The sequence below is a fragment of the Lithobates pipiens genome, unplaced genomic scaffold (genome assembly GCF_037356315.1).
Source record: "Lithobates pipiens isolate NorthernLeopardFrog02 unplaced genomic scaffold, aLitPip1_a1.2 Scaffold_16, whole genome shotgun sequence".
Lineage (NCBI taxonomy): Eukaryota > Metazoa > Chordata > Amphibia > Anura > Ranidae > Lithobates > Lithobates pipiens.
Genome location: NW_027507748.1, coordinates 259,599,076 through 259,625,037, shown reverse-complemented (window position 1 = coordinate 259,625,037; position 25,962 = coordinate 259,599,076). Strand labels below are relative to the sequence as shown.

At 43.5% G+C, this 25,962-nt stretch overlaps 1 protein-coding gene across 1 annotated transcript in view; it reads left to right on the top strand.

The window, feature by feature from the left end:
- LOC143982517 (AMP deaminase 2-like) overlaps nt 1-25,962 on the top strand; it is a 235,981-nt gene that overhangs the window by 10,686 nt on the left and 199,333 nt on the right. Inside the window, exons 3-5 of the mRNA XM_077481331.1 lie at nt 8,863-8,993; nt 9,322-9,390; nt 9,835-9,940. Of these exons, the coding sequence (XP_077337457.1) occupies nt 8,863-8,993; nt 9,322-9,390; nt 9,835-9,940 (306 nt within the window). The remainder of the gene's footprint in view (nt 1-8,862; nt 8,994-9,321; nt 9,391-9,834; nt 9,941-25,962) is intronic.

The following is a 25,962-nucleotide window of genomic DNA, read 5'->3' as shown; positions in this document are numbered from 1 at the left end:
TAATGTATGTACTGGAAGTGCAAAGAGAGCCCATATCTTAACCACATTTGCACATGTGTGCAATGGTGGTAGAGATGGGTTTATTTAAAATCTTCTCTTAATGTCCTGTTTTTGTGAAACACAAAAATATCCATTAGTGTGTAATTTTAGGGGCTTCTTATAAGAGGCTACATTCAAGGGTCTTTTGACCCATCCTTTACTAATTTAGGGTAAGTTTTCTTTGGTCCTTAACAAAGTACACAAAGGTACACAAAACAGAAGGCATTCCACAAATAAGTTACATAGTAGTTGTGTAGTAGGCGAGGTTGAAAATAGACACGTCCATCAAGTCCAACCTATGGGTGTGATTTTATGTCAGTATTACATTGCATATCCCTGTATGTTGTGGTCATTCAGGTGCTTATCTAATAGTTTTTTGAAATTATCAATGCTCCCCACTGAAACCACTGCCTGTGGAACAGAATTCCACATACTAACTGCTCTTACAGTAAAGAACCCTCTAGCAGCTTAAGGTTAACCGCTTTTCTTCTAATTTCAATGAATGGCCACGTGTCTTATTAAATTCCCTTATGCAGAAAAGTTTAATCTCTATTGCACCAGTACGGTATTTATACATTGAAATCATATCCCCTCAAGCATCTATTCTTCAGATAGAACAAGTTCAGTGCTTGTAATCTTTCCTCATAACTAAGGTCGTCCAGTCCCTTTATTCATTTTGTTGCCCTTTTCTGGACTCTGTCCAGTTCCAGCCCATCCTTCCTGAGGACTGGTGCCCAGAACTGGACAGCATGCTCCAGGTGCGGCCTGACCAGAGTCTTGTAGAGTGGGAGAATTATTGTTTTATCTCTGGGATTAATACCCTTTTAAATGCATGCCGATATTCTGTTTGCTTTGCTTGCAGAAGCTTGGCATTGCATGCCATTGCTGAGCCTGTCATCTACTAGGACCCCCAGGCCCTTTTCCATCCTAGATTCCCCCATAGGTTCTCTTTCCAGTGAGTTGATTGCATTCATGTTTTTGACACCCAAATGCATTATTTTAAATTTTTCCACAGTAAACTTAATTTGCCATGTAGTTGCCCACCCCATTCATTTGTTCAGATCTTCTTGCAAAGTTTCCACATCCTGCAGAGAAATTATTGCCCTGCTTAGCTTAGTATTGTCTGCAAATACAGAGATTGAACTGTTTACCCCACCCCCCAGGTCGTTTATGAATAAATTAAAGAGAATTGGCTTTTCTCCAATCAGCTGGCACCATTCCAGTCAGTAGACTGTTCATAAAAGTTAGGAACAACAGTCTGGCAATTACTTGACTGAGATTCTTAAGGACCCTCGAGTGCAAGACATCTGGTTCCAGTGACTTATTAATGTTAAGTTTTTCAAGTCTTTTTATAATTCTGTCCTCTGTTAGCCATGAGGGTGCTTCCTGTGGCATGTGATGAGGATAAATATTGCAGTTTTGGTTGCTGAAGCCCCCCGATTCACTTGTGAAAACCGAAGAGAAGAATAAATGCAATACCTTCGCCATTTCTCCATCCTTAGTAACCAGATTACCTTCATAATTCTTTATGGGATCAACATGATCTGACCTCCCTTTCTTAGCATTTATGTACTTAAAGCAGCGTTCACACAAAAATGACACACAACTCCCCTTTTCGGGAACTCTCCCCCCCTCCGGTGTCACATTTGGCACCTTTCAGGGGGGAGGGGGGTGCAGATACCTGTATAATACAAATATTTGCATCCACTTCCAGGCATAGACTCCGTGGGAGTCTTTGCCTCTTCCCGTCTCCCCCCGCTGTCTGCTGGGAAACACACGGTCCCAGAGGCAGCAGGGATCATCCAGATTGCATAGCGCAACTCGTGCATGCGCAGTAAGGAACCGGGAAGTGAAGCTGCAAGTCTTCAGTTCCTGATTTCCTTACCGAAGATGGCGGCAGCAGCACCTGAGAGCCGAGCGACAGATCGGCTTCGGGTGCCGACATCGCGGGAGACCTGGACAGGTAAGTGTCCATATTTTAAGTCAGCAGCTGCAGTATTTGTAGCTGCTGACTTTAAAAAAAAAATTAGACGGACCTCCGCTTTAAAGAATTTGTTGGGATTTTTCTTACTCTCCTCCGCTATGTGCCTTTCATGTTCTATCTTAGCCGCCCTGATTGCACCCTTTCATTCCTTGTTGCATTCTTTGTAAAGTTGCAATGCTGATGATGATCCCTCAGCCTTGTATTTTTTGAAGGCCTTCTCCTTTGCTTTCTATATGCATTTTTATGTTGGAGTTAAGCCACCCAGGACGCACTTATTTAATATGCTCTTAAAGCATACCCATTTTCCTCCATGTTCTTTGTTCCTAAGATTTTATCCCAATTTGTATCTTCTAACAAGGCTCGTAGCTTCGGGAAGTTGGCTCTTTTGAAATGCAGTGTCTTTGTATTCCCCTTTGTTTCCTATTAGTGTGATTTATACTAAAACAAATTGACCTGTGATCGCTGCTTCTTAAATTGCCCCGTATTTCCACATCCGTGATCAGGTCTATATTGCCACCTGCCACCCAGTCTATGTCTGAATAATTAAAATCCCCTATTATGATGACTCTTCCCATCCTTGCCGCTAATCCAAGTTGTAATAGGAGGTCCGCCTGCTCCCCCTGGTTAGGCGGCCTATAGCATACTTCCAGTATTACTTTCCCCTTAGTTTCATCCATTTGCAGCTCACCCATAAGGATTCCACCTCCTCCCTTGCTCCCTTAGTGATGTCATCTCTCACATTCACTTGTACATCATTTTTGATATACAGTCATTCCCCTTCCCCTTTCTTACCCTCTCTATCCCTGCGATATAGGGAATACCCTTGAATGGTTGCCAGCCAATCTTGAGAGCTGTTGAACAAAGTCTCTGCAATTCCTTTATAATTAGATCCTCCTCGTACAACAGTAGCTCCAATTTTCACATCCCAGACTCCTGACATTGGTGAACATGCCACGTAGTTTAGGCCGGTCGCATACTGTCTCCTTACTGGGTGTTCTGAGGTTGCAAATAGGACTTGCTACTATACTTACCTCGGGTTTAGGTGCTTTAGTGAATCTACCACTAATGCCCCCAATACTACCCTCTGGAATATGTTCCGCAGTGACTATCTCTACCTCTGAACCCCCCCCCCCCCTGCTGCCTAGTTTAAAAGCCTCTAACTTTTCAGCCATCTTCACTCCCAGCAGATGTGCACCCTCCTAATTTAGGTGCAGTCCGTCCCTTCTATAGAACTGGTGGAACCCAAACCCCTCCTTACTACATCAGCTCCTTAGCCAATTGTTTACTTTCCTAATCTCCCCCTGCCTATCTGGTGTGGCTCGAAGTACCGGTAGTTACATAGTTACATAGTGGGTGAGGTTGAAAAAAGACACACGACCCCACCCTCACTAGAGGAGTTATTCCCCTGGCAACTAGGGCAGTGCTGGTCCCTGACTGGTTTCACCAATGTCACTCAATGGGGTGTACTTATTGGGATGTTTCAAGATGTATACTGAGTCACAATACAATACACAAGTACTCAACAATACAATACAGGCATACCCCACTTTTAAGTACACAATGGGGTTTATTTACTAAAGCTGGAAAGTGAAAAATCAGGCTCACTTGTGCATAGAAACCAATGAGCTTCTAACCAGCTTGTTCAATTAAGCTTTTGTAATAAAACCTGGAAGCTCATTTGTTTCTATGCAAAAGTGAGCCTGATTTTGCACTTTCCAGCTTTAGTAAATAAACCCCATTGTGTACTTAAAAGTGGGGTATGCCTGTAAAGAGGTACTCATTAATACAATGCACAGGTACGTAACAAGGCAATACACAGGTACCTAACAAGACAATACACAGGTACCAAACAATACAGCCCATGTGCACTCACAGCCCTGGTGCACTCAGGTACTGTTTAACACTCAGGTACTCACAACACTCAGATACTCATAACACTCAGGTACTCAAGTGTATCGGTAATAAAGTACTCCATCCTTTGACATTTAGTATTCTAGTGCAGTGGTTCCCAACTGCAAGGCCACAGCCTTCCTGTCTACTCTGACAGCTACTGCTGTCATCCCCCTCTCCCAACAGTAACACCCAGGATAAACAACTACCTTAAAGCGGGAGTCCGCCGGGAGTTCCGCCGTTTTTTTTTTTTTAAAAGCCAGCAGCTACAAATACTGCAGCTGCTGACTTTTAAAATAAGGACACTTACCCGCCCAGCGCGCCCGCAATGTCAGCACCCGAAGCCGATCTCTCGATCGTCTCTCGGGTGCTGCCGCCGCCATCTTGGGTATGGGAATCAGGAGGTGGAGCCTTTCGGCTTCATTTCCCGGTTCCCTACTGCGCATGCGCGAGTCGCGCTGCGCAATAAGGATGGTCCCGCTGCCTCTGGGATCCGTGTGTTTCCCAGCAGGCAGCGGGGGACTTTCGGAAAGGGGCGTAATCTACGCCCCTTTCCGCAGATAGCTATGCCGGAAATGGGTGCAGATACCTGTACTGTACAGGTACCTGCACCCCCCTCCCCCCTGAAAGGTGCCAATTGTGGCGTCGGAGGGGGGGAGGATTCCAATGAGCGGAAGGTGCACTTTAGGGTGGACCTCCGCTTTAACCACATTTGTGCATGGAGCTGTGATGACAGCAGAGATTGAAGAGTGGGAAAAATTGATGAAAGGTGGTACATTTACCCGAAGCCTACAGTAAGTAGTAACTAGTCTTCACCAGAGCTCCTGATGGTGGAGAAGGGGTTTCGCTGCTCAATAATATCAGAGTGGCAACTCTCTGTATTGCCCCAGCAGGAAAAGTGCAAGCGGGAGTCAGGGAACGGATAAAGCAGAAAGGGACCAAGCAGAAGTGTAGTCAATGAATAAGCCAAAAGATCAGTGATGAGTAGTAGCTGGATGGAATTAGGTAAATGTGTAGTCGATCAACAAGCTAAGGGTCAATAACGAGTGGTAGCAAAGATATATAGTACCTGTTAAAGAAATGCCATACTCATTTTAAAGGATAGGATCACCTTTTGTAACATGTTAGATGTCACACCCGTATATAGGGTGTAACATGTTACAATGCTCCAGTCCCCGCACCCTCCTCCCAATCCCCCACTGTGACAGAGGATGGGAAATCTTCTCCCTGCACCCGCTGTCTCAATTTTAAAATAGCACAGCTGTTCGGGGCTCTACACACACACACACAGCCGTGTCATTCACACAGATCTATGAATGCGGCAGAGGGTTTGTAGTTCTCAAAGAACTGCGGGGAAGCTGATGGGCACTCTTGTAGTTCATTGATTCTTCCTGCAATTCAGTAACTGTCTGACTGTACGGGTGGCATGACACTCAGCTATACTGAGTGTCTGCAGGAGCCTGACTGTACCCGTGATCCACTGCACCCACAATTGCACATTTTTTACCTTCAAAATCGTGCATTTATTTTTTTATTTTACAAAAGGTGAACTTATTCTTTAAAAGCTACTTCCAAGCTGTCTTATTAGAAAGCCCAGAATGCTTTGCAAGCAAAGTGTCATGAAAACCCCCTATATTATATGTTCCTGACAAAAATTAGGACTTCATTAAAAAAAAATGTAAAAGTTACATAACAGATCAGTATAAAACATTTTTAACATTTAAAAAGCAAAAGTTAAATGAAAGGAACAAAAAATGATTGTTACTTTCTGATCCTCTTTTCTTTCAGTCACACAGAGTATGGATCCTTTCAGGTGGTTGACAGGTCCGTCAACACTCACTGTGCTGAGACGAACCTGCTCTCCTCTATGGGGGAGATCGTCCGTTTTCATCTGATCAGCCAGACAGATGGAAAATAGGGTTTTCATCCGTCTGGATTTCACGGACAGGATCGGATCAGATAGCAGCGGGTGTCAGCGGACATCTCACCACTGACATCCGCTGCCCTGTAAAGGTGACTGGAGCGCCCGATCAGGTCCGCCTGAACAACTGACAGGCGGACCTGATCGGAAAGCTTGTGTGAAAGAGTCCTACCTTCTTGTATTTTGTGACTGTAAAGTGAACAACTCTCCACTAATTTTTCTCTGTGGATCACATATATTTATGTAATATCAATACATATATTTACAGTATACAAAGTTATCATATTGCTTCTTCTCAACAATGAACAAATGAAACCTAAATGAATCCTTTTTAATCTAGATGAAATCCTACATGTAGCTTATTGTTTTGCTATCCTTCTCTGCACCCTTTCAACTACAACATCACAGCTTTTGTGAACCGGTACCTAAAATTTCATTTTTGTTTCCTGCATTCATATAGTGAACACATACAAATTCTTTTTATACCAATCATATTAGTCTCTATTTTTACAATTGAATGTTTCTACTACACTCATGCATACTCTATTGGTAGTTTAGGCAGAAGCCAATCATTTAATGACATCTTTTTGATGTTATCACCCTTGGGAAGGAAATGAAAACAGGAACTTGCCACTATAACAGCATGGGACATATTTATAGAGCAGTGAATCTGAAATTTGGCAAACGTTCTCTGCAGGAAATTTTTCCAAGTTCATGCGTTTTAAATGACATTTACTTTTTTCATAAAAAGACCCCAGTGTGTCAGGCAGTTGAGACCAAAGTTAACTTGCTGTCCATGTAACTCATATATGCGGTGGCCTAGAGGGTGGGCTTTAAGTCTTTCTGTGCTGAGATCGTGTTTACTGAACGCTGCACAGTGAGATCACAGGCTATACTAATGGCTGAGTGTGGTCCTGCCGGACCAGCTTCAATCATATAATGACTGACGGCCAGTTACAACGTTCAGCACATTTTCGGCTGATCCTGCATGCTTCTGGGCATTCAGGGGGACTGTTAAAGGGACTTTGGGGCTGAGAATAGGTTAAGCACAGTAAAACTTTCTTAACCACTGGCCGACAGGGCCATAGACAAATGACATCCTGGTTGGAAAGTGGAATACCCGGGTTATGACTGCAGCAATATGCCATAACCCCGGCATTATTTTTTTTTTCAGCTAGCGTTGCTCTACAAGATTAAAGTGGTCCGAGTGGTGAATTTGCCCCTTCCTGGTGGTTCCCGGGCTTACCTGAGCGATCGGTCAAACCCGGGACCTATCCAGTGCCGCAAGTGGATTGGCATAGCGATGAGTGAAGGTAAGATGGCCTCCGTTCATTTATATGGCCTTTGAGGACTGGAGCAATGTCATGACATCATGACCAGTTCCTCCCACGTGTAAACAAGGCTTTTTTTTTTAAAGCAAAAGATTAAAACATTTTTTTGATCTTTTGCTTCTATAGATAGAGGAGAGATTTGGGTTCTTATAGACCCCAGATCATTCCATTAAGAGGATCTTTCATGCTGTATTGCTATCGCAAGGGATGTTTACCTTTTTTGCGATAGCAATAAAAGTGATTAAAAAAAAAGAAAAAAGGACAGTGTACAAATTTAAAAATTGGAATAAAATAAATTAAAAAATAAAAATGTAAAGTGCCCTTGTGCTCGCGCGCAGTGGTGAACACATATGTAGGTCTTGCACACATATGTAAACGGTGTCCAAACCACACATTTTCAAGTACCGTAGTTTGGCACCACTCCACAACCATGCACATTTTTAAAGCATGACATGTTGGGTATCTATTTACTGGGTTTAAGATCATCTTTCATATTTTACAGAAAAAATGGGTTATATATTTTGTATTATTTTTTTTAATTCATTAAAGTGTATTTAAAAAAAAAAAAAATTGTGTTTGAAAAATCTCTGCTTAAATGGCGTGTTACATAAAAAATCGCAACAACCGCTATTTTCTTTTCTTGAGCCTCTGCTAATATATATATAATGTTTGGGGGTGTTAAGTCATTTTCAAGCAAAAAAATACAGAATTTTACTGTATGTGAGAGAAGTGTCAAAATTGGCCCAGTAGGCAACTGGTTAAAACAGAACGTATCAGCCCGTCTTACTTCAATTTACTATATAGAAGCCATGGTTTCCAAACACTACACTGATGATGGCCAACTAGCCAGAAATAGCTGTATGCAATTTGGAATAAATGACTCTATAATATTAGGCTGTATCCACGCTATAAACCGGCAGTGTTCTGACGCACAGGTGGCCCAGGTGCAAATAAGGAATGATTTGCATGTACTGTCAATTATCATAATATAAGGTTTCAACCCTTTATTTTGAAGTTGTGATTAAAGTAAGACATGATAAAAGCCTTCTGTATGCAGCAGCCCCCTCGGCCCCCCTAATTCTTACCTGAGCCCCATCTCTATCCAGTGATCTCCACGAGTGTCTTCACAGCAGTGGCTGAGACACAGTAGCAGTGCCGTTGGCCACCGCTTCTGTCAATAAAAGTCAGTCAGCCAATCAGTAGAGAGAGGGGTGGAGCTGGGCCACAGCTCCATGTCTGAATAGACACAGGGAGCTGTGACTCGGCTTGGGTGCCCCCATAGAAAGCTGCTTGCTGTGGGGGCACTCAACAGGAGGGAGGAACCAGGAGTGCAGAAGAGGTACCTGAGAAGAGGAGGATCTGGGCTGCTCTGTGCAAATACACTGCACAGAGCAGGTAAGTATGACAAGTAAACTGTTCTTTGAACATATGTATCATGCACAGTATTAGCACTTTATTATTATTTATTTAGGTTTGTTTGCACTGTGGTATTTATATATTTTTTTTCAAATTTGTGACCTTATCATGAACAGCAGCGTCAAGTCTAACACCAATTATTATATGTAGCGTGGGTGAGTGACTGTTTAATAGGCAAGTATAACATGGTTGTTATTTTTATAGAAAGAAAAAGCAAGAGGCTGTGTAAATTGTCAGCACTGTATAAATACCTGAAAGAAATAATTTTTTCTTTTTTTAAGGAACTTTTCAATCGCTCCCTTGCTGACAGTGAAATGCGTTCTGCTCCATATGAATTTCCAGAGGAGAGCCCTATTGAGAAACTCGAGGAAAGAAGGCAGCGGCTAGAACGTCAAATAAGCCAGGATATCAAGTAAGGACACATAAAATACTACAATGATTAGCTAGTTGTTCATAGAGAAAGAACCAAATACAGATATAACTTACAGTATAAGTTAGTAGAAAAAAATTGTAAGTGTTTTTGTAATGTACTTTATATAGAAACAAAGCATTAGGGAAGAAGTAAATGCAACGTGAGTAGGGGAACTAATAAACTGCAAGACATTTAGGAAGTGATATAGAAAGCGTATGGTTGATGGTGATAAAGAACTGCACAAATAAATTCATTAACTGATTTTTTTATGTTCTTTTTGTCCTCTCCTGTTCTTTTCTTTTTTTTTTCCACCTGCTTTTTTCCATAGACTTGAGCCTGATATTTTACTTAGAGCAAAACAGGACTTTCTGAAAATCGACAGCAGCTCAGACTTACAGTGAGTGACTCCTGTCAATCTCTGACTAAACATTTACCTATTTAACACACGGTTTGGTGTTCCTCTAAGTTTGGGGCAATTCACACCTATGTGTTTTAGTGCTGGTAACCCATGTGCAGATATTTTACTTTTTTTCCAATGGTACCGTACTTATTTACATATAAGCAGCCTTATGTGTGTTACGCACACTGACCAATGAAGTCAATGTCTGTGTTTTTTTCTATCAATGCAAATTATAATGGCAACAAATATCTATGCATTGTGACATGCATCAAACGCGCACCTAAAAAAATGCAACACAAAAACATAAGTGTGAATCCAGCCTTATCCTTTATCTTTGCCCATCATTACAATTTTATTTCTTTCAAGTTTTCATTTCTCTTTTTATTTGTTTCCATCTCTTACTGTCCTTTCTTTCTTTTTCCTCTCATTTTGCTTTCTCAGGTCTTATAAAGAGGAAGATGAAGATTATGTTGATTATTTCTCAAAGGAATTTCCTATTGAACGCGAATATTTAAGAGTGTCCATTGCTGGTGATGAGAAATGTGGAGTAAGTATGAAATGTAGAGAAAATTAAATATTTTTGCTTTTCTTAGCTATATAATGTTATAGTAGGCCTATATCATGTCTATACAGTATATTCCTGGAGTTATTGGAATGTAATGATTAGGCCTGGAGTAGAATTAATGGGGAATCTAGCAGTTTTTAAAGGCTAAGTTCACCTTTAGAACATGTTACACTGGTATTTAGGGTGCATCATGTAACATGTTCCTCCAGGCTCCTTTACTTCTCATGACAGTGGGCAGGGGTTCTCCCTCTCAAACGCTGTCACATTTACAATCGATGCGACTGTGCGAGGTTCTGCCCACACAGCCGCATCATTAATTTACAGAGATCTGCATGGCTCCATTCAGACTTGTGCGACTTGTCATTCAATTTTGGACATCAAAGTTGCATGAAAAGTTGTTCCCTATGTTTTCCAATGATACCTATTCATATATGGGTGACTTAAAGTTGCAACAACTTCAAAGTCGGTTATGCACAACTTTGGTCCAATTTTCATGCAACTTAAGTGCCATAGACTGCAATGTTAACCCTCGGAAGTTGCATGAAAGTCGTACCTGAATGTTATACAATGCAACTTGTGTGCAACAGTTGTCCAATATCACTGGTCAAAGCTAAAGTTGTATCCAAGTTGTACCCATCCAAAGTTGAACAAAATGTTGCCTTAGGCCCCTTTCACACTTGTGCGACTTGTCCTGTGACTTGGGACTGCAAAGTCGCATGACAAGTCGTTCCCCATGTTTTACAATGAGTACCATTCATATCTGTGCGACTTCAAGTCTCAGCAACTTCAAAGTAGTCCCTGTACTACTTTGGTCTGAATTTAAATCGATTTGAGGTCCATAGACCTCATGTTTATACAGGCATTGCTTAAAGTCGCATCAAAATCAAAGCAAAATCATGCAACTTTCAGGTCTCACAAGTGTGAAAAGGGCCTTAGGGCCCTTTCACACGGGCTTTCCGATCAGGTCCGCCTGCCATTTTTTCAGGCGAACATGATCGGATGCTCATTTCACTCCTAGGGGTCAGCAAATGTCAGCGGTGACACCCGCTGCTGTCCGATCCAATCCTGTCCATCAAATCCAGATGAATGGTGGTCCTATTTTCCATCTATCTGACGGATCAGAACGGATGGGATCGGATGAAAACAGACAGGCGGTCTGTTTTTATACAATCTCCCCATAGAGGAGAGCAGGACTCTGACAGGTCCGTCTCTGCACAGTGAGCGTAGATGGACTTGTCATCTGCCTGCTCAGCCGGGTTCAGCAGATCGATCCTCCCCGAGCAAGCAGAATCTGTCAAATGGACAAGTCCATGTAAAAATGACCCTAAGGCTCTGTTTCCACTACTGCGAGTTGTTGTGTGACTTGACACATGCCAAGTCAAAACCCATGTATTTCAATGGTTCCCGTTCTAATTGGCGCGACTCAAGTTGCAGCAACTCCAAAAAAGTTTTTGCACTACTTTGTTCTGACTTCAGTGCGGCTTGTTCTCACATGGTTCTCACCGGTCGCATGACATTGCATCAAAAATCGCATTTTACATCGCGTGACTTTGGGGTCGCAATAGTGGAAACCTAGCCTTAATGCATAACCTACAAGTCTCATTTTCCACTGCTGCAGACAGATTGCAGTTTTCAATGGATTACAGGTGGACTGATCAGTAAGCTCGTAGTCCATTCATTCTTCTTCCAGCCTTTGCAGAAGTAGACAGAAAGCTAGAGGGAAAGTGTGCTTGAGCCTGTAAGAAAATGTAATAGATGCTAAATTGATGCAAAAATTATTTTCTGCAAAAATATGCGCATTTATTATTTTTTTTATCAAAAGTGAATTTAGCCTTTAATACTTGAGGTGGATTATTTTTAAAACATACCTGTCTTCTGGGTACGACAAAATTATTTCAGTAAAACCCCTTTCGTACTCACGGGCGAGTTAGCAGTAAAGCGCCACTAGTTTTAGCGGCGCTTTACCGTAGTTTTAGCTGAACTTTTTGTCAGCTAGCGGGATGCTTTTGACCCCCACTAGCGGCAACAGAAAGGATTAAATGTGCCCGAAAAGCACCAATGTCGAAGCGATTTGCAGGTGCTTCGGCAGCGTTGCCCTTTCATTTCAATGGGCAGGGGCAATGAAGGATTGGTTTATACACCGCTCCAAAGATGCTACTTGCAGGACTTTTTCTCATGTCCTGCAAGTGCACCACTCCAGTGTGAAATCATTCGGGCTTTCACACTGGGGCTGCAGGGAAGGCATTTTTCAGGCTCTTTACGGGTGCTATTTTTAGCCCTTTAACGCCTGAAAAACGCCTCCAGTGTGAAAGGGGTCTTATGGACGTGAAATTAAACACTCATAAACACTGCTTAATGTAGCAGGTATTGTAGAGTGGTAGTTTTTACAAGGATGAACCAGTCCACCTTAGAGTGGTATTAAACCCAAAACCAAAAATGTAATATATTGCAGCTTACCAATCATTAGGTGTGGTGTCTGCATTCGTTTTCCTTTTATAGACTCTGTTCCCTCTGTTTTCCCTTGGTGATCTGACTAGTAACATACCTCCCTTATTAAAGTTCCCCTCCTCTGGGTGAAGAAGTACAGGGGCACCTTTGGACAGCAGCATTGTCAGTCTTGGGAGAAGGGAGTATTATACGTACTAAAAGATTTAGATACACTAGCAAATTGAAGCCAAACTCCAGCTAATAACACTTTATAAGCAATTACAGCAAACAGTTTTTTTCTTTCTTTTTGGGATCAAGGTTTTACATAAATAAAAGCTGATCATTGTAAGCACCCCTGGAATAGGTAATTGTTTGTCTCATCCCTGTAAATGATACATCTGCAAGAGATCTTGTTTTTTTTTTAAAAAAACAGACTTACTATCCAGATCACTATGTGAAAACAAAATAAAGAAAGCCGAAAAAAAAAAAGAAAACAAATGCAGCCACCAGATCTAAGAATTGGTACGGTAAGCTGCAATATAATAAATGTTTTCTTTGGGGTTTAATACCACTTTAAAGTGATACTAAACACACACTGTTTAATGTACATTACCCCTCCTCTTTCTGTATATGGATTATGACACTATAATTATTATTATTATTTTTTTAAATAAATCTTTTTATTGGTGTTAAAGACACAGACAAATGAACAACACATAGCACAGTAAAAGGCATAATAGTGACTCAAATGGGTAATATATGGGTATACCAGTACAGCTCGATATTACATTCAATCATTAGTCACCATTGCTCTAGGTGGGGTGTGGATCCCGCACATGGAGGTTGGGGAGATGGCATAGACGCCAGACTCATGCTCCCGCATCTACGCGAATAGAACAGATAATATATAGTGATTCCCGCTCACAACTATGGACCATCATGAAGGAGGGGAAGTTATTTAGGAGTTTAGATTAGAAAGGTGCTGTCACTTATTCAGATTATGTTACACCCATCTAAGCCGGGGATGGGTCCTCTAACCATTTTGACCAAACTGTCTGGTATTTCTGGGGACAGCCTCTGTGGGAATACGTATCCTTGTACAGGGGTAGGTTCTCTTTCACCAGCTTCTTCCAATAAGCGATTGCAGGTGGAGCTGACTTTTTCCAATGGAGTGCAATACTTTTTCTGGCATAAAACAATAGAAGGCTCACCATGGTGCCTACCGCAACAGTAGGAATCAGATGTTCAACAAGGCCCAACAGACAGATAGATATAGAAAGCTGCAAGAGGACAGCGCTAATTTGACAGATACATGACATCACTTCCTCCCAAAACACAATAATATCTGGACAAGTCCAGAATATATATATGAAGTCCCCCGGGTCCCTCTACATCTCCAGCATTCTGAGGAGAGGCTGAAGTCCATTTTATGTAGCCTAGAGGGGGTGAAATAGGCGCGATGGACCAGCTTAAATTGTATCAGACGGTCTCTGATGGAGACCAAGGACCGGAATGGAAGATCCCAGATTTCATCCTAGTCATCCTGGTCCAGTTCAAGGACGTCTTGGAGCCAACGTGCCCTGAGTTTCTCCAAATCGGGAAGCGAGACCCGGAGGAGGTGTGAATGTATCCAAGAGGTTGGTTTAATTGTGCAGTCCAACCGCAGGACCTCTTTAAGAGAAGCTTGTATGAGCTGGGGGTTAGTGTGGGAGAATTGGCAGCTGAAGGCATGGGAGAGTTGTGCGTATCTAAAAATATATGATTCTGGGATATTGGACTTAGAGCGTAACATGGACAATGGAATCAATGAAGTATTATGAACTATCTGGGAAAGTAATTTTATATTGAATTTAGTGCAGGCATGGGGTTCAGGGATCATATAAATCTGGGCTAGATTGGGATTACACCAAAGTGGGGCATTTGGTGAATGTGCCTCTGTGGGATAAGGTTCAAGTCTGAGGCCAGCTCTCCATGCCCGCAAGGTAGTGATCATAGAAGGGGTTAATGCCTATGGGGCACGTGGGCCTTGGAAGAGTAAAAACTTAAGAGCCTCTAGGGACCACACCACGGCCGCCTCCAGTAGCACCGCTGAATTGGTGGTATCGGGGTCCAGCCACCACTCCACAGTGACCAATTGGGTGGCCAGAAAGTATTTATGGAAATCTGGGAATGCTTATCCACCTTGGGAGGCAGGACGCATCAGTGTGGTCCACTTGTATCTTGAAGACTGAGGGCCCCAGACAAAGGTGGAGAAAAGTTTGTTGAGTTGGGAAAAAAAAGATTGTGGAATCCACTGTGGGGAGTTTTTAAAGAGATACGCAAATTTGGGCAATATTTTCATTTTAATTAGGTTGATACGGCCTAGCAATGATAGCGGTAGGGACTCCCACACCTTCAGCCTCCTTTGGGTCTCCAGGAGCACCTGGGACAGATTCAGTGATATGTAGTCAGTGGAACTTCTAGATATTTCAACTCTGAGGTAGCAGAACTGTTCCACCCATATGAGTGGAAAATCCGGTAAGGCCCCCACACGGGCAGCCGGATCAATGGGAAATAAGAGAGATTCAGGCCAGTTCACCTTCAACCCGGTAACAGGGGGGAACGCGTTTAGCACCTGTAGGGCCCCCTCTAATGATGGTCCTGCGTCGTTAAGGAAGAGGAGGAGGTCATCCGCATACAGAGCCACCCTCTCCTCCAGCCAGCCGATTCGAAGCCCTTTAATAAATGATGAAGTGCGTAAAGCTTCCGCCACTGGTTCGATGGCTATGGCAAACAAGGCCGGGGAGAGAGGGCAGCCCTGCCGGGTACCTCTGGATAAGGGGAAGGGGTGGGAAAGGCCCCCCCCCCAGCTTAATGGCCAAGGTGGGTGTTTTATATATTGTTTGTAGCCATCCGATAAACACAAGAGGGAACCCCATCCTGCGAAGGACCTCCCATAGAAATTGCCATTCCACAGTATCGAAGGCCTTTTCTATATCCAATGATGCCACCACCCTGGAGCCTTTGTTAAGGTCCTGGGCGTGAATGTTAGTGTGTAATCTTCGTAGATTAATGTCGGTGGATCTGGTGAACCCAGTCTGGTCGGTCTCGATAACGTTGGGCAATAGGGGTTGAAGTCTTATAGTGATCAGTTTGATGAGAATCTTAAAATCTAAATTTAGGAGGGCAATCGGCCTGTAGGAGGCACATGAGGTGGGATCTTTGGGTGGTTTGTGGATCAACACTACATGCGCATGGTACATGGAGGGCGGTAGCTCTCCTGATTTTAAGCAATGTGAATATAGGGAGGCCAAGACTGGCGCCAGATGGCTCCCGTGGGTCTTATAGAATTCCACTTTAACTATTTTAATAACAAATACAAAAGAGGCACATGACCCAGCCTGTCTGGAAGTGGCAGGAGGAGCTTCTAGTCCTCTTCAAAAAAAAAGAAAAAAACAGCCTTTGTAATACAGAGTAAAAATAAATAATATCAATAAACTGTTATAAACTGTCATACAAATACATATTTGAAGTTGGCTCTTTATTACTTTTTTGGCAACAACATGGTTTGGGCAGATTTCTGCCAGTCACAGGCTGTATCACCCCCCTCAAGCCACTGTCTTAGAACAGGGGTCTCCAAACTTTTTCAGCAAAGGGCCAGTTTATTGCCCCTCAGATTTTAGGGGAGCCAGAATGTGGCCAGATTGAGTGGACATTTTCCTGGCATCAGTTGGAGTAAACATTGCCACATTTGGTATTAGGGGGAAGTATAGTGCCCCGTCATTGTTATCATTATGAGGAATAGTGTCCCATTGTTGATGTCAGTGGAAGAGATGGTGCCCCATTGTTGTCAGTTGGCAGAATACTGTCTCATATCAATGGGAGGAATCGTGGCACAAGGGTCAGATAAAAGCATGCAAAGGGCCACATCTGGCCCATGGGCGGCAGTTTGGCGACCACTGTCTTAGAATTACAGGGAGTTGAAGCCTCCATCAATTAGGATGTAATATCCCACTCCCATTGTGCTTAGCTGGTTAGTGGGCATGGAGGAGGAGGAAGGGAGTGGGCTGTCATTTACCACTGTCTATACACCCACATAATTGAATCTATAGTCAAATGGGCTGCTCAGATGTGATAGGGAGGAAACGCTCAGAGTAGAAATACACTGACAACAACATGTGGAGTAGTGTCTCTCTCTCTGGGTGCAATGTGGAGCAGTCTCTCTCGCTTTCTCTGGGGGCAATGTGGAGCAGTCCCTCTCTCTCTGGAGGCAATGTGGAGCAGTCTCTTTCTCTGGGGGCAATGTGGAGCAGTCTCTCTCATTTTCTTTTGGGGCAATGTGGAGCAGCTCCTCTTCCTCTGGGGACAATGTGGAGCAGTTTCTCTCTCTGTGGCCAATGTGGAACAGTCTCTCTCTCTGGGGGCAATGTGGAGCAGTCTCTCTGTGTGAAACAATATGGACACGGGTGATGTATGGATGCAGAGAATTCCCGGGGGTGTCCACACTGAGCAGTAATTATCCAGTATGTGTAACATACTATAAGCAGGAGAATAGCACTGTACAGTATACAGAGGACAACAAAAAAATACCACTGTACAGTACGGGGATATACCACTACAGACCTTCTACAGGGAGGGTTATATTATTATTTAGCACTACACATACATAGATTGTACTTATCATTCCTTCTAGATGGGCTGCTCTACTGACTTTTAGGGGTGGCAGTGACCTGCTCTGGGTTTGCCACGTGCACATGTTCACTCAATTTAGCAAATATGCTTGGGTGCTCAAACATTAGAGTGGCCTTACTTTTCTGTGAGCCCCTGCCAATTTCTCTCATCATCTGGATTTACCCCTTCCCCTCCCCCCACCCCCACATCTACACTTTTAACTGCGCTCTTAGTAAGAAGTCTTCTCTTAAGGTTGTCAAGTCTCCCCAGTGTTGAAATTTGTTCCTCGAGATCTCTAACGTAATCTTTCAGGGTGGCAACCTGCATACATTTTTCATCAGTGATATTCATCCTAGAGCTTTTGTACCATTTGTGTATACGTGTGGCACGCTGTGCACTGACCAAAATTGTCAACCTTGCTAGCACTAATTATCTCAGTTACAATGTTTATATTACTTACGGGAAGTTTAACATTTTACTTCCAGGTTGAAGACTTTTTGTTTTAAAGTCCTTTGTTTTTTAATTCCCCTTAGGCTTCATGCACACGAGATGCAGATGCAAACTCTGCTGGACACATGTTTTTAAAAGCTGAAACCGGCTTTTAGAAACGCACGTTTTGCCGTGATTTTTACCACGTTTGCGTCTAGAAGCGGTTAGTTAAGCTGAAAACAATAGACCCTCCCCAGCTCAAAAAACAGTATTATTAACTATTTCAGCAATTTTGTGAGACCAGAGTGAGTAGCAGCAGCTGTGAGAGCAGCAGTGTACTTGTATTTAGCATGTCACTTGCCACGGCACCTGCCACAAGTTGTGGATTGTCCGCTTGCCACATGACTTACCACATACCTGCCACTTCACTTGCCACGTCACCTGCCACAAGTTGTGGATTGTCCACTTGCCACATCACTTGCCACATCACCTGCCACGTCACCTGCCACAAGTTGTGGATTGTCCACTTGCCACGTCACTTGCCACAAGTTGTGGATTGTCCACTTGCCACGTCACTTGCCACAAGTTGTGGATTGTCCACTTGCCACGTCACTTGCCACTTGCCATGTCACTTGTCACAAGTTGTGGATTGTCCACTTGCCACGTCACTTGCCACGTCACCTGCCACAAGTTGTGGATTGTCCACTTGCCACATCACTTGCCATGTAACTTGCCACGTCACCTGCCACAAGTTGTGGATTGTCCACTTGCCACGTCACTTGAAATGTCACCTGCCACGTCACTTGCCACAAGTTGTGGATTGTCCACTTGCCACGTCACCTGCCACTTCACATGCCAGGTCACTTGCCACATCACCTGCCACGTCACCTGCCACAAGTTGTGGATTGTCCACTTGCCACGTCACTTGCCACATCAACTGCAACGTCACTTGCCACAAGTTGTGGATTGTCCACTTGCCACGTCACCTGCCATGCCACCTGCCACAAGTTGTGGATTGTCCACTTGCCACGTAACCAGCCACGTCACCTGCCACGAGTTGTGGATTGTCCACTTGCCACGTCACCTGCCACGTCACCTGCCACAAGTTGTGGATTGTACACTTGCCACGTCACTTGCCACGTCACCTGCCACATCACCAGCCACAAGTTGTGGATTGTCCACTTGCCACGTCACTTGCCACCTCATCTGCCAGGTCACTTGCCACGTCACCTGCCACAAGTTGGGGATTGTCCACTTGCCACGTCACCTGCCACAAGTTGTGGATTGTCCACTTGCCACGTCACCTGCCAGGTCACTTGCCACGTCACCTGCCACAAGTTGTGAATTGTCCACTTGCGATGTCACTTGCCACTTCACCTGCCACGTCACTTGCCACAAGTTGTGGATTGTCCACTTGCCACGTCGCTTGCCACCTGCCATGTCACTTGCCACAAGTTGTGGATTGTCCACTTGCCACATCACCTGCCAGGTCACTTGACATGTCATCTGCCATGTCACCTGCCACAAGTTGTGGATTGTCCACTTGCCATGTCACTTGCCACTTCACCTGCCACGTCACTTGCCACAAGTTGTGGATTGTCCACTTGCCACGTCACTTGCCACCTGCCATGTCACTTGCCACAAGTTGTGGATTGTCCACTTGTCACGTCACCTGTCACAAGTTGTGGATTGTCCACTTGCCACATCACCTACCACAAGTTGTGGATTGTCCACTTGCCACATCACCTGCCACGTCACCTGCCACAAGTTGTGGATTGTCCACTTGCCACATCACTTGCCACATTACCTGCCACGTCACCTGCCACAAGTTGTGGTTTGTCCACTTGCCACTTCACCTGACAGGTCACTCTCCACGTCACCTGCCACATCACCTGCCACAAGTTGTGGATTGTCCACTTGCCACGTCACTTGCCACTTCACCTGCCACGTCACTGGCCACAAGTTGTGGATTGTCCACTTGCCACATCACTTGCCACCTGCCATGTCACTTGCCACAAGTTGTGGATTGTCCACTTGCCACGTCACTTGCCATCTGCCATGTCACTTGCCACAAGTTGTGGATTGCCCACTTGCAATTGTTTAAAATATTTTTTTAATGGTTTTTCATCATTTGTAATCATTTTTGAGATTTTTAATGTAAAAAAAATAGGTCACCTTTAAAAACGCTTATAAACGAAAACGCGGCAAAACGCGGTAGCGGCGTTTTGCCGCATTTTGCGTCTGAAACGTGGAAACTTTTGCGTCTGAACCCATTTTTTTGCTTCTGGAAAAACGAGGTTAAAGTGGAGGGCCACCCTGAAAACAAAAAAATATTAAAAATTACAAAAAAATCTAAAAAAAAAAAAAATGAAAAAACATTATTTTTTTTACATACCAGAAATGCCTGTTGCTAGGCACATAATCCTAATCTTCCTCTTCCACCTCCGCGGAGATCTTCTGTCTTCTCTCCTCGTCGCGGCGTCTTCTGGGTAATGGGTCGCGCTGTGTTCTGGGAACTGTGTGTTCCAGAACACAGCGCGTCCCATTCAGAAAGTGCTGTGGGACTCGCGCATGCGCAGTAGGAAACGGGCAGTGAAGCCATAAGGCTCCACTGCCTGTTTCCCTTAGAGGGAATGGCGGCGCCGGGACCCGAGAGCCGAGGGACGGGTCGGCCTCGGGCGGCCGACATTGCGGGCGCCCTGGACAGGTAAGTGTGTTTATTAAGTCAGCAGCTGCAGTGTTTGCAGCTGCTGACTTTTTTTTTTTTTTTTTTTAAACGGCCCTCCTCTTTAAACGCACCTGCATAAGATACACATAGGATAACATTGAATGAGTTCAGGGGCAGTTGAAAAAAGTATCCAACTGCCTCTGAACACGCATTTAACAGCGTCTCGTGTGCATGAAGCCTAAATCCAATACATTTAGTTCACAATCCCACTATGAACAAGCATTACTTTCATGAGACTCTGTATCTTTAGGGTTATAGCTTATAATACAACATTAAAGTGTCAGAAAGTCACTTTTATTTAGTAGTTTGACTGGCACTAGTTATGATATCAGCTTGTTGCAGCTTTGTGATTGCTTACTGTTGAGAATAGAGCCTCTGAGTTTCATAAGTAGGGATGAGCCGAACACCCCCCTGTTTGGTTCGCACCAGAACCTGCAAACAGACCTAAACTTTGTGTGAACTTTAGAACCCTATTAAAGTCTATGGGACTCGAACGTTCACAATCTAAAGTGCTAATTTTCAAGGCTTATATGCAAGTTACTGTCCTAAAGTGTTTGGGGACCTGGGTCCTGCCCCAGGGGACATGGATCAATGCAAAAAAAAGTTTTAAAAACGTCAGTTTTTTCAGGAGCAGTGATTTTAATAATGATTAAAGTGAAACAATAAAAGTGTAATATTCCTTTAAATGTGGTACCTGGGGGGTGTCTATAGTATGCCTGTGAAGGGGCACATGTTTCCCGTGCTTAGAACTGTCCCTGCACAAAGTGTCATTTGTGCAGGAAAAAAAGTATTTTAAAATTACTTGCGGCTATATTGTCGGCTCCCCGTAATACAGAGAACACTCAAGCCGACAATTCATTCATTCATTAATAAAAAAAAAAAAGCGTGGAGGTTCCAGTAAATTCAATTACCAGGCCCTTCAGGTCTGGTATGGATATTAAGGGGAACCCTGCATCAAATTAAAAAAAAAAAATTGACGTGGGGGTCCCCCTAAAAATCCATACCAGACCCTTTATCCGAGCACGCAACCTGGCAGGCCGCAGGAAAAGAGGGGGGGACGAGAGAGCGCCCCCCCCCCTCCTGAACCACACCAGGCCACATGCCCTCAACATTGGGAGGATGCTTTGGGGGTCTGTGACCATGTTGATGGGGACAAGGGCCTCATCCCCACAACCCTGAGCGGTGGTTGTGGGGGCCTGCGGGCGGGGGGCTTATCAGAATCTAGAAGCCCCCTTTAACAAGGGGACCCCCAGATCCCACCCCCCCCCCCTGTTTGAAATGGTAAGGGGGTACAAAAGTACCCCTACCATTTCACAAAGAAAGTGTAAAAATGGTTAAATAAGACAAACACACTTTTGAAAAATTCCTTTATTAAAAATAAAAAAAAGATTCCAGTGGTGCTAATCCACTCTTGCTATCCAGTGACGGATCTCCGGGGTCCAGCGATGGATGATCATATCCAGCGACGGGGGATCTCTCAGTCCAGCGCTGTCCATACATCTGTCCACAACAAAGGCGAGGCACAACAAAGAAATCGATTTAAAGAGAGGTACTTTCAGACATCAAAATATTGCTGCACCTAACCTAACTAACCCCCTTTAGTGGCCTTTCTCTATCAGATGACAACTGTGATCGATCTCACAATGGTTACATAATTGGGAGCCCATCTCACTGGCAGTCGGTGAGCACTGGCTGGGAGCACACAGTGAACACGCTCTTAGCACACAAAACCTCAGGCGTCTGTGTGGATGCATATGTGTGGTCGCTGACATTAAAATTCACGTTTCTTTCTGCTACATATATGTGTTATGTGTCGGCAAGAATTTAAAGCTAAAGGTGGTACTTATTTGCTCTACTGGTGTAGGATACCCTGGTAATTTCCTATGTCAAAGTTATGTGACTGACTCACCTCCTCCAACCACAGAGTTCTTTTTGCCACCTTATGCAAAGAGAACTCCCTGCAGGCCCTACTTATTGAAGGGGCAGTTATTTTAATGTACCTATAATTGCAGATTTTATTATGTTAAAATGTAAATCCAATTTTGTGGGGAAAAAATAGCAAATAATAAATAATAATATAGCACATACAATTGCGTCATATTGTAATTGAATATTATTAAAAATGACCTTTCCTTTGCAATCTGCAGCACTGTAATTTTTTTTTAAATGCAATTCAATATGGCTACCTGGAGGCGCTATGTACACAGATAGTGTACAGAATGCCCCTGAAAATTTAATTTCCTACTTGCATGATTGGCTTACTGATTTTCCCAGAAGTCTACACTAAGACTCAAATCAGATTTTTGGCAAATGGAAATCATATCTAAAGGGATGCAGACCTTGACAATTTCCTCATTAGAGCCCTGAAGATGCAGCAGCTGACTGATAATTATAAAACCACTCCCATACAGATTCACTTTCCACAGACACAAACAGCTTTTTTTTAGCAGAATAACAAAAGGTGGGAATCTGCAACAAAGTTTTTGGTAAAATCCTTGCAATGTACATTGATCGCCCAGAGGGGAGTGTTTTTTTTTTTTTCTCAACTAAAGTGGAGTTACCCTTTAATAACTAGGGAAACTACAGTTTCTCTCCGGGTCTTTTTATATTCTAGAACTAAAAAAAAGATCAGTGGAGAGATTTTTGATACTAAAGTTTTCACATTAAACCACTAAGCATAAGAGAAATGTTTTTTTTCACAAACAGTATTTCAGAACTTGATTTTTATAAACAGAGAGAAGCCAACGTTGTCTGTGATTTTCATAATTCTTCCTGGAATTAGTATGGCAGATTATAGGTAATGACATTCCATCTGCCTCTCTGCCCCAGCCTGACAGTTGACTGCTTTCTTGTACAGATAAGAGAGTCAAAGGTCAGTAAAGTAAGCTGTTTACCTGCTACTGCTGTTAACTCTTTACACTTTGTTGCACGTGTACTTCAGATATGTTAATAAAACATCTGCTATTCTTTGTCTTCAGCTTTAAAGCAGCTGAACTACCTAGAATTACAGAAAACAGAAACATTCATGCTACAGAGATGGTAGCTAGGTTTTAAAGTGTAACTCACAATTCTGGACAATTTAAAACAAATGATAAAAAATAAATAATCAGAGGCGATCTTCACGGAACCAGTTTTCAGAAAGTAGATCCAAAAATATAAGACGCTGACACTGTATGCAAATTGTTCTGTAGACACTTACCTTGCCTCCTTATTAACCATTTAAGACCCAAGAGAATTCACTTAAAGAGGAGCTACAATCTCCTACTCCAAAAATTCAATAAAGACATCCCTGTGATCCTTAAAATTTACTCAATTTAATTTGAAAATGGGTAATACTCTAATTGTAGTCCTTACTATTTTCTGACCCCTGTAGAAATGCTGGCAGTGGGCATCTTGGTTGTGGGCATCTGAAGCCGGCACCAGTGAGTTCTGGGATCTAGTGCAGCTGGCTACCCAAAATGCACCTCCGGTTCTCTTATGCCGCGTACACACGGTCAAACAGTTTGACATACTTAGTCCGTTGAAACACATTTCAGCGGACAATCCGCTCGTGTGTGGGCTTCAGCTGACTTTTTCAGCGTGCAGTCCGGAGTACTAAGAATTTCGGTTTTTCCAAAAATCTGTCCGTCGTACTTTGGTTTCAGCGGACAATACGGTCGTCAGTATGCTAGTCCGACGGACTAAGAATGGCGCATGCCCAGAAAGGATTTACAGGGCTTTGCTGTGTCTTGGACTTCCTATTTCTAGTCCCGTCATACGTGCTGTACGTCATCGTGCAAGCTTTCGTCGGACTGTTTGTGTATCCGTGTGTGGTCAAGTCCGTTCAGTGGAAAGTACACCGGATTGTCCGTCGGATTGTATGACGGACTAAGTACATCAAACAGTTCGACCGTGTGTACGCGGCAAAAGTGTCATTGCTTGGCAGTACATTGGGGGTGATTTACTAAGACAAATGCACTGTGCCGATTCACACCTTAATTGGTGCGCCGGAAAAATCATTGATTGAACATGTGAATCGGCACACGCAGATGCGCAACACGATAATAAATATGTAAACTGCAACTGGTTCTAGTTTTTGGGGATGTCTGCACCCCTGATAGGGTGAAGACACCTCACAAATTTTGTCACTTTCTCCTTCAAATTTATTCACTTCCTGTCACATAACCATACCAATGGCTTTCCTTGGTGACACACAAGTCAATCTAAATAGCTTCCCCATTAGGTAAATTGCACTCTAGCATTTTGCCCTGTACACCCCAAATTATTAGTTATCTTGGGCTTTGTGGTTTATTTACTAAAGGCAACTCCACTTTGCACTACAAGTACAGTTGCTGGAGATCTGAGAGGGACATGCAAATAAAAAAAATAAAAAAAAATCTGTATCTTTACTTCTACATGATTGGAAGATAAAAGTACTTTCTGATGGATTTACAGTGAGTACACTTGTATTGCAAAGTGGATTTGCCTTTAATAAACCCCAAAATACCTAATAATATGGGGTGTACACAACAAAGTGCTAGAGTGCAATTTGCCAAATGAGGACACTAGCTAGATTAACCTGTGTGTCCCCAAGGAAAGACATTGGTAGGGTTTTACCCTCACTTCCTGTTTGGCTATGTGACAGGAAGGGAAGACAATTTTAAGAAAAGCGACACAAAGCCCAACCTAAAAAAGACAAGTAGGGGTTCCAACACTCACTTGGTTTCCCTCAAATGCCCACAATTAGAATAGAATTGTCTTGATATTGATTTTGCTCTAAATCAGTGCGTCTCAACCCTGTCCTCAAACAGGCCATGTTTGCAGGTTTTCCTTCATATTGCACAGGTGCTTTAAATCAGTCAATGGCTTGGTATTTTGGACAGCTATTTAGCTAAGATAAATTCCCAAAACATGTCCTGTCGGGGGTACTTGAGGACTGAGGCTGAAAACCACTGCGCTAAAATGGAAAATTGAATACTTAGCGCTCTGTAATTCTCCTTTCCTGGTGACTATCCATGGCAGCATACGCACAATCCATGCATATGCTACCATGAAGGAACCAGGAAAGTAACTACCCTGATGGCTCCATGTCAGCACAGCTGGATATAGGCTCCGCCCCCTCATGCCTCCAGGACTTTACTTTAATTTGAGCCCACCTATAGCCTCAGCTTTCCTTTTTCCTCCTATGTGCAGGACCTAGGTGTGCTCCTCTACCTGGCTGGTCTAAAGGGCTGGCCATCCATCTGTCCATGTGTGGATTAGACTGGATGCAGTCCCTGGCGTCTCAGCTAAATGACCCATAGTCCATGGAGCTCCACTGCTGGTCCTTGGGACGGCTTTATCAGGGCAAGCCGCCTTATGTGGGGTCCGCAGGGTCCATGTAATGTGGGCAGCGTTGTTGGTAGAGTCTCCCCTATGCACACACACCTGCGATGTGCCGGTGTTTACGGTCGGATAACAGAGGTTGGGTGAGCTAAATTTAAAAAAATGCTTTGTATCCAAATGAATGCTGCATTGCTGGGTATTGTGGTGCATTGCTCCCTGCAGCCTCTATGCATAGCCTGAGCTCCTCCACAGGGAGTACTCTGCATAACAGGTACACAAAGTAATACTTTGTCTGTTCACACATGGCAATAACCTGCTGGTGGCTTCTCACCTTGGCTTTACTATTGTGCCATTGTGTCAACCCCCTCAAAAGACCAGCATTTCCAGAGAAGGTAGAGGATTCACCTGTGGATGACTACTGGAGCCAGCTATGGCCTGTTGAGATATGGGATATCCTTTTATATTT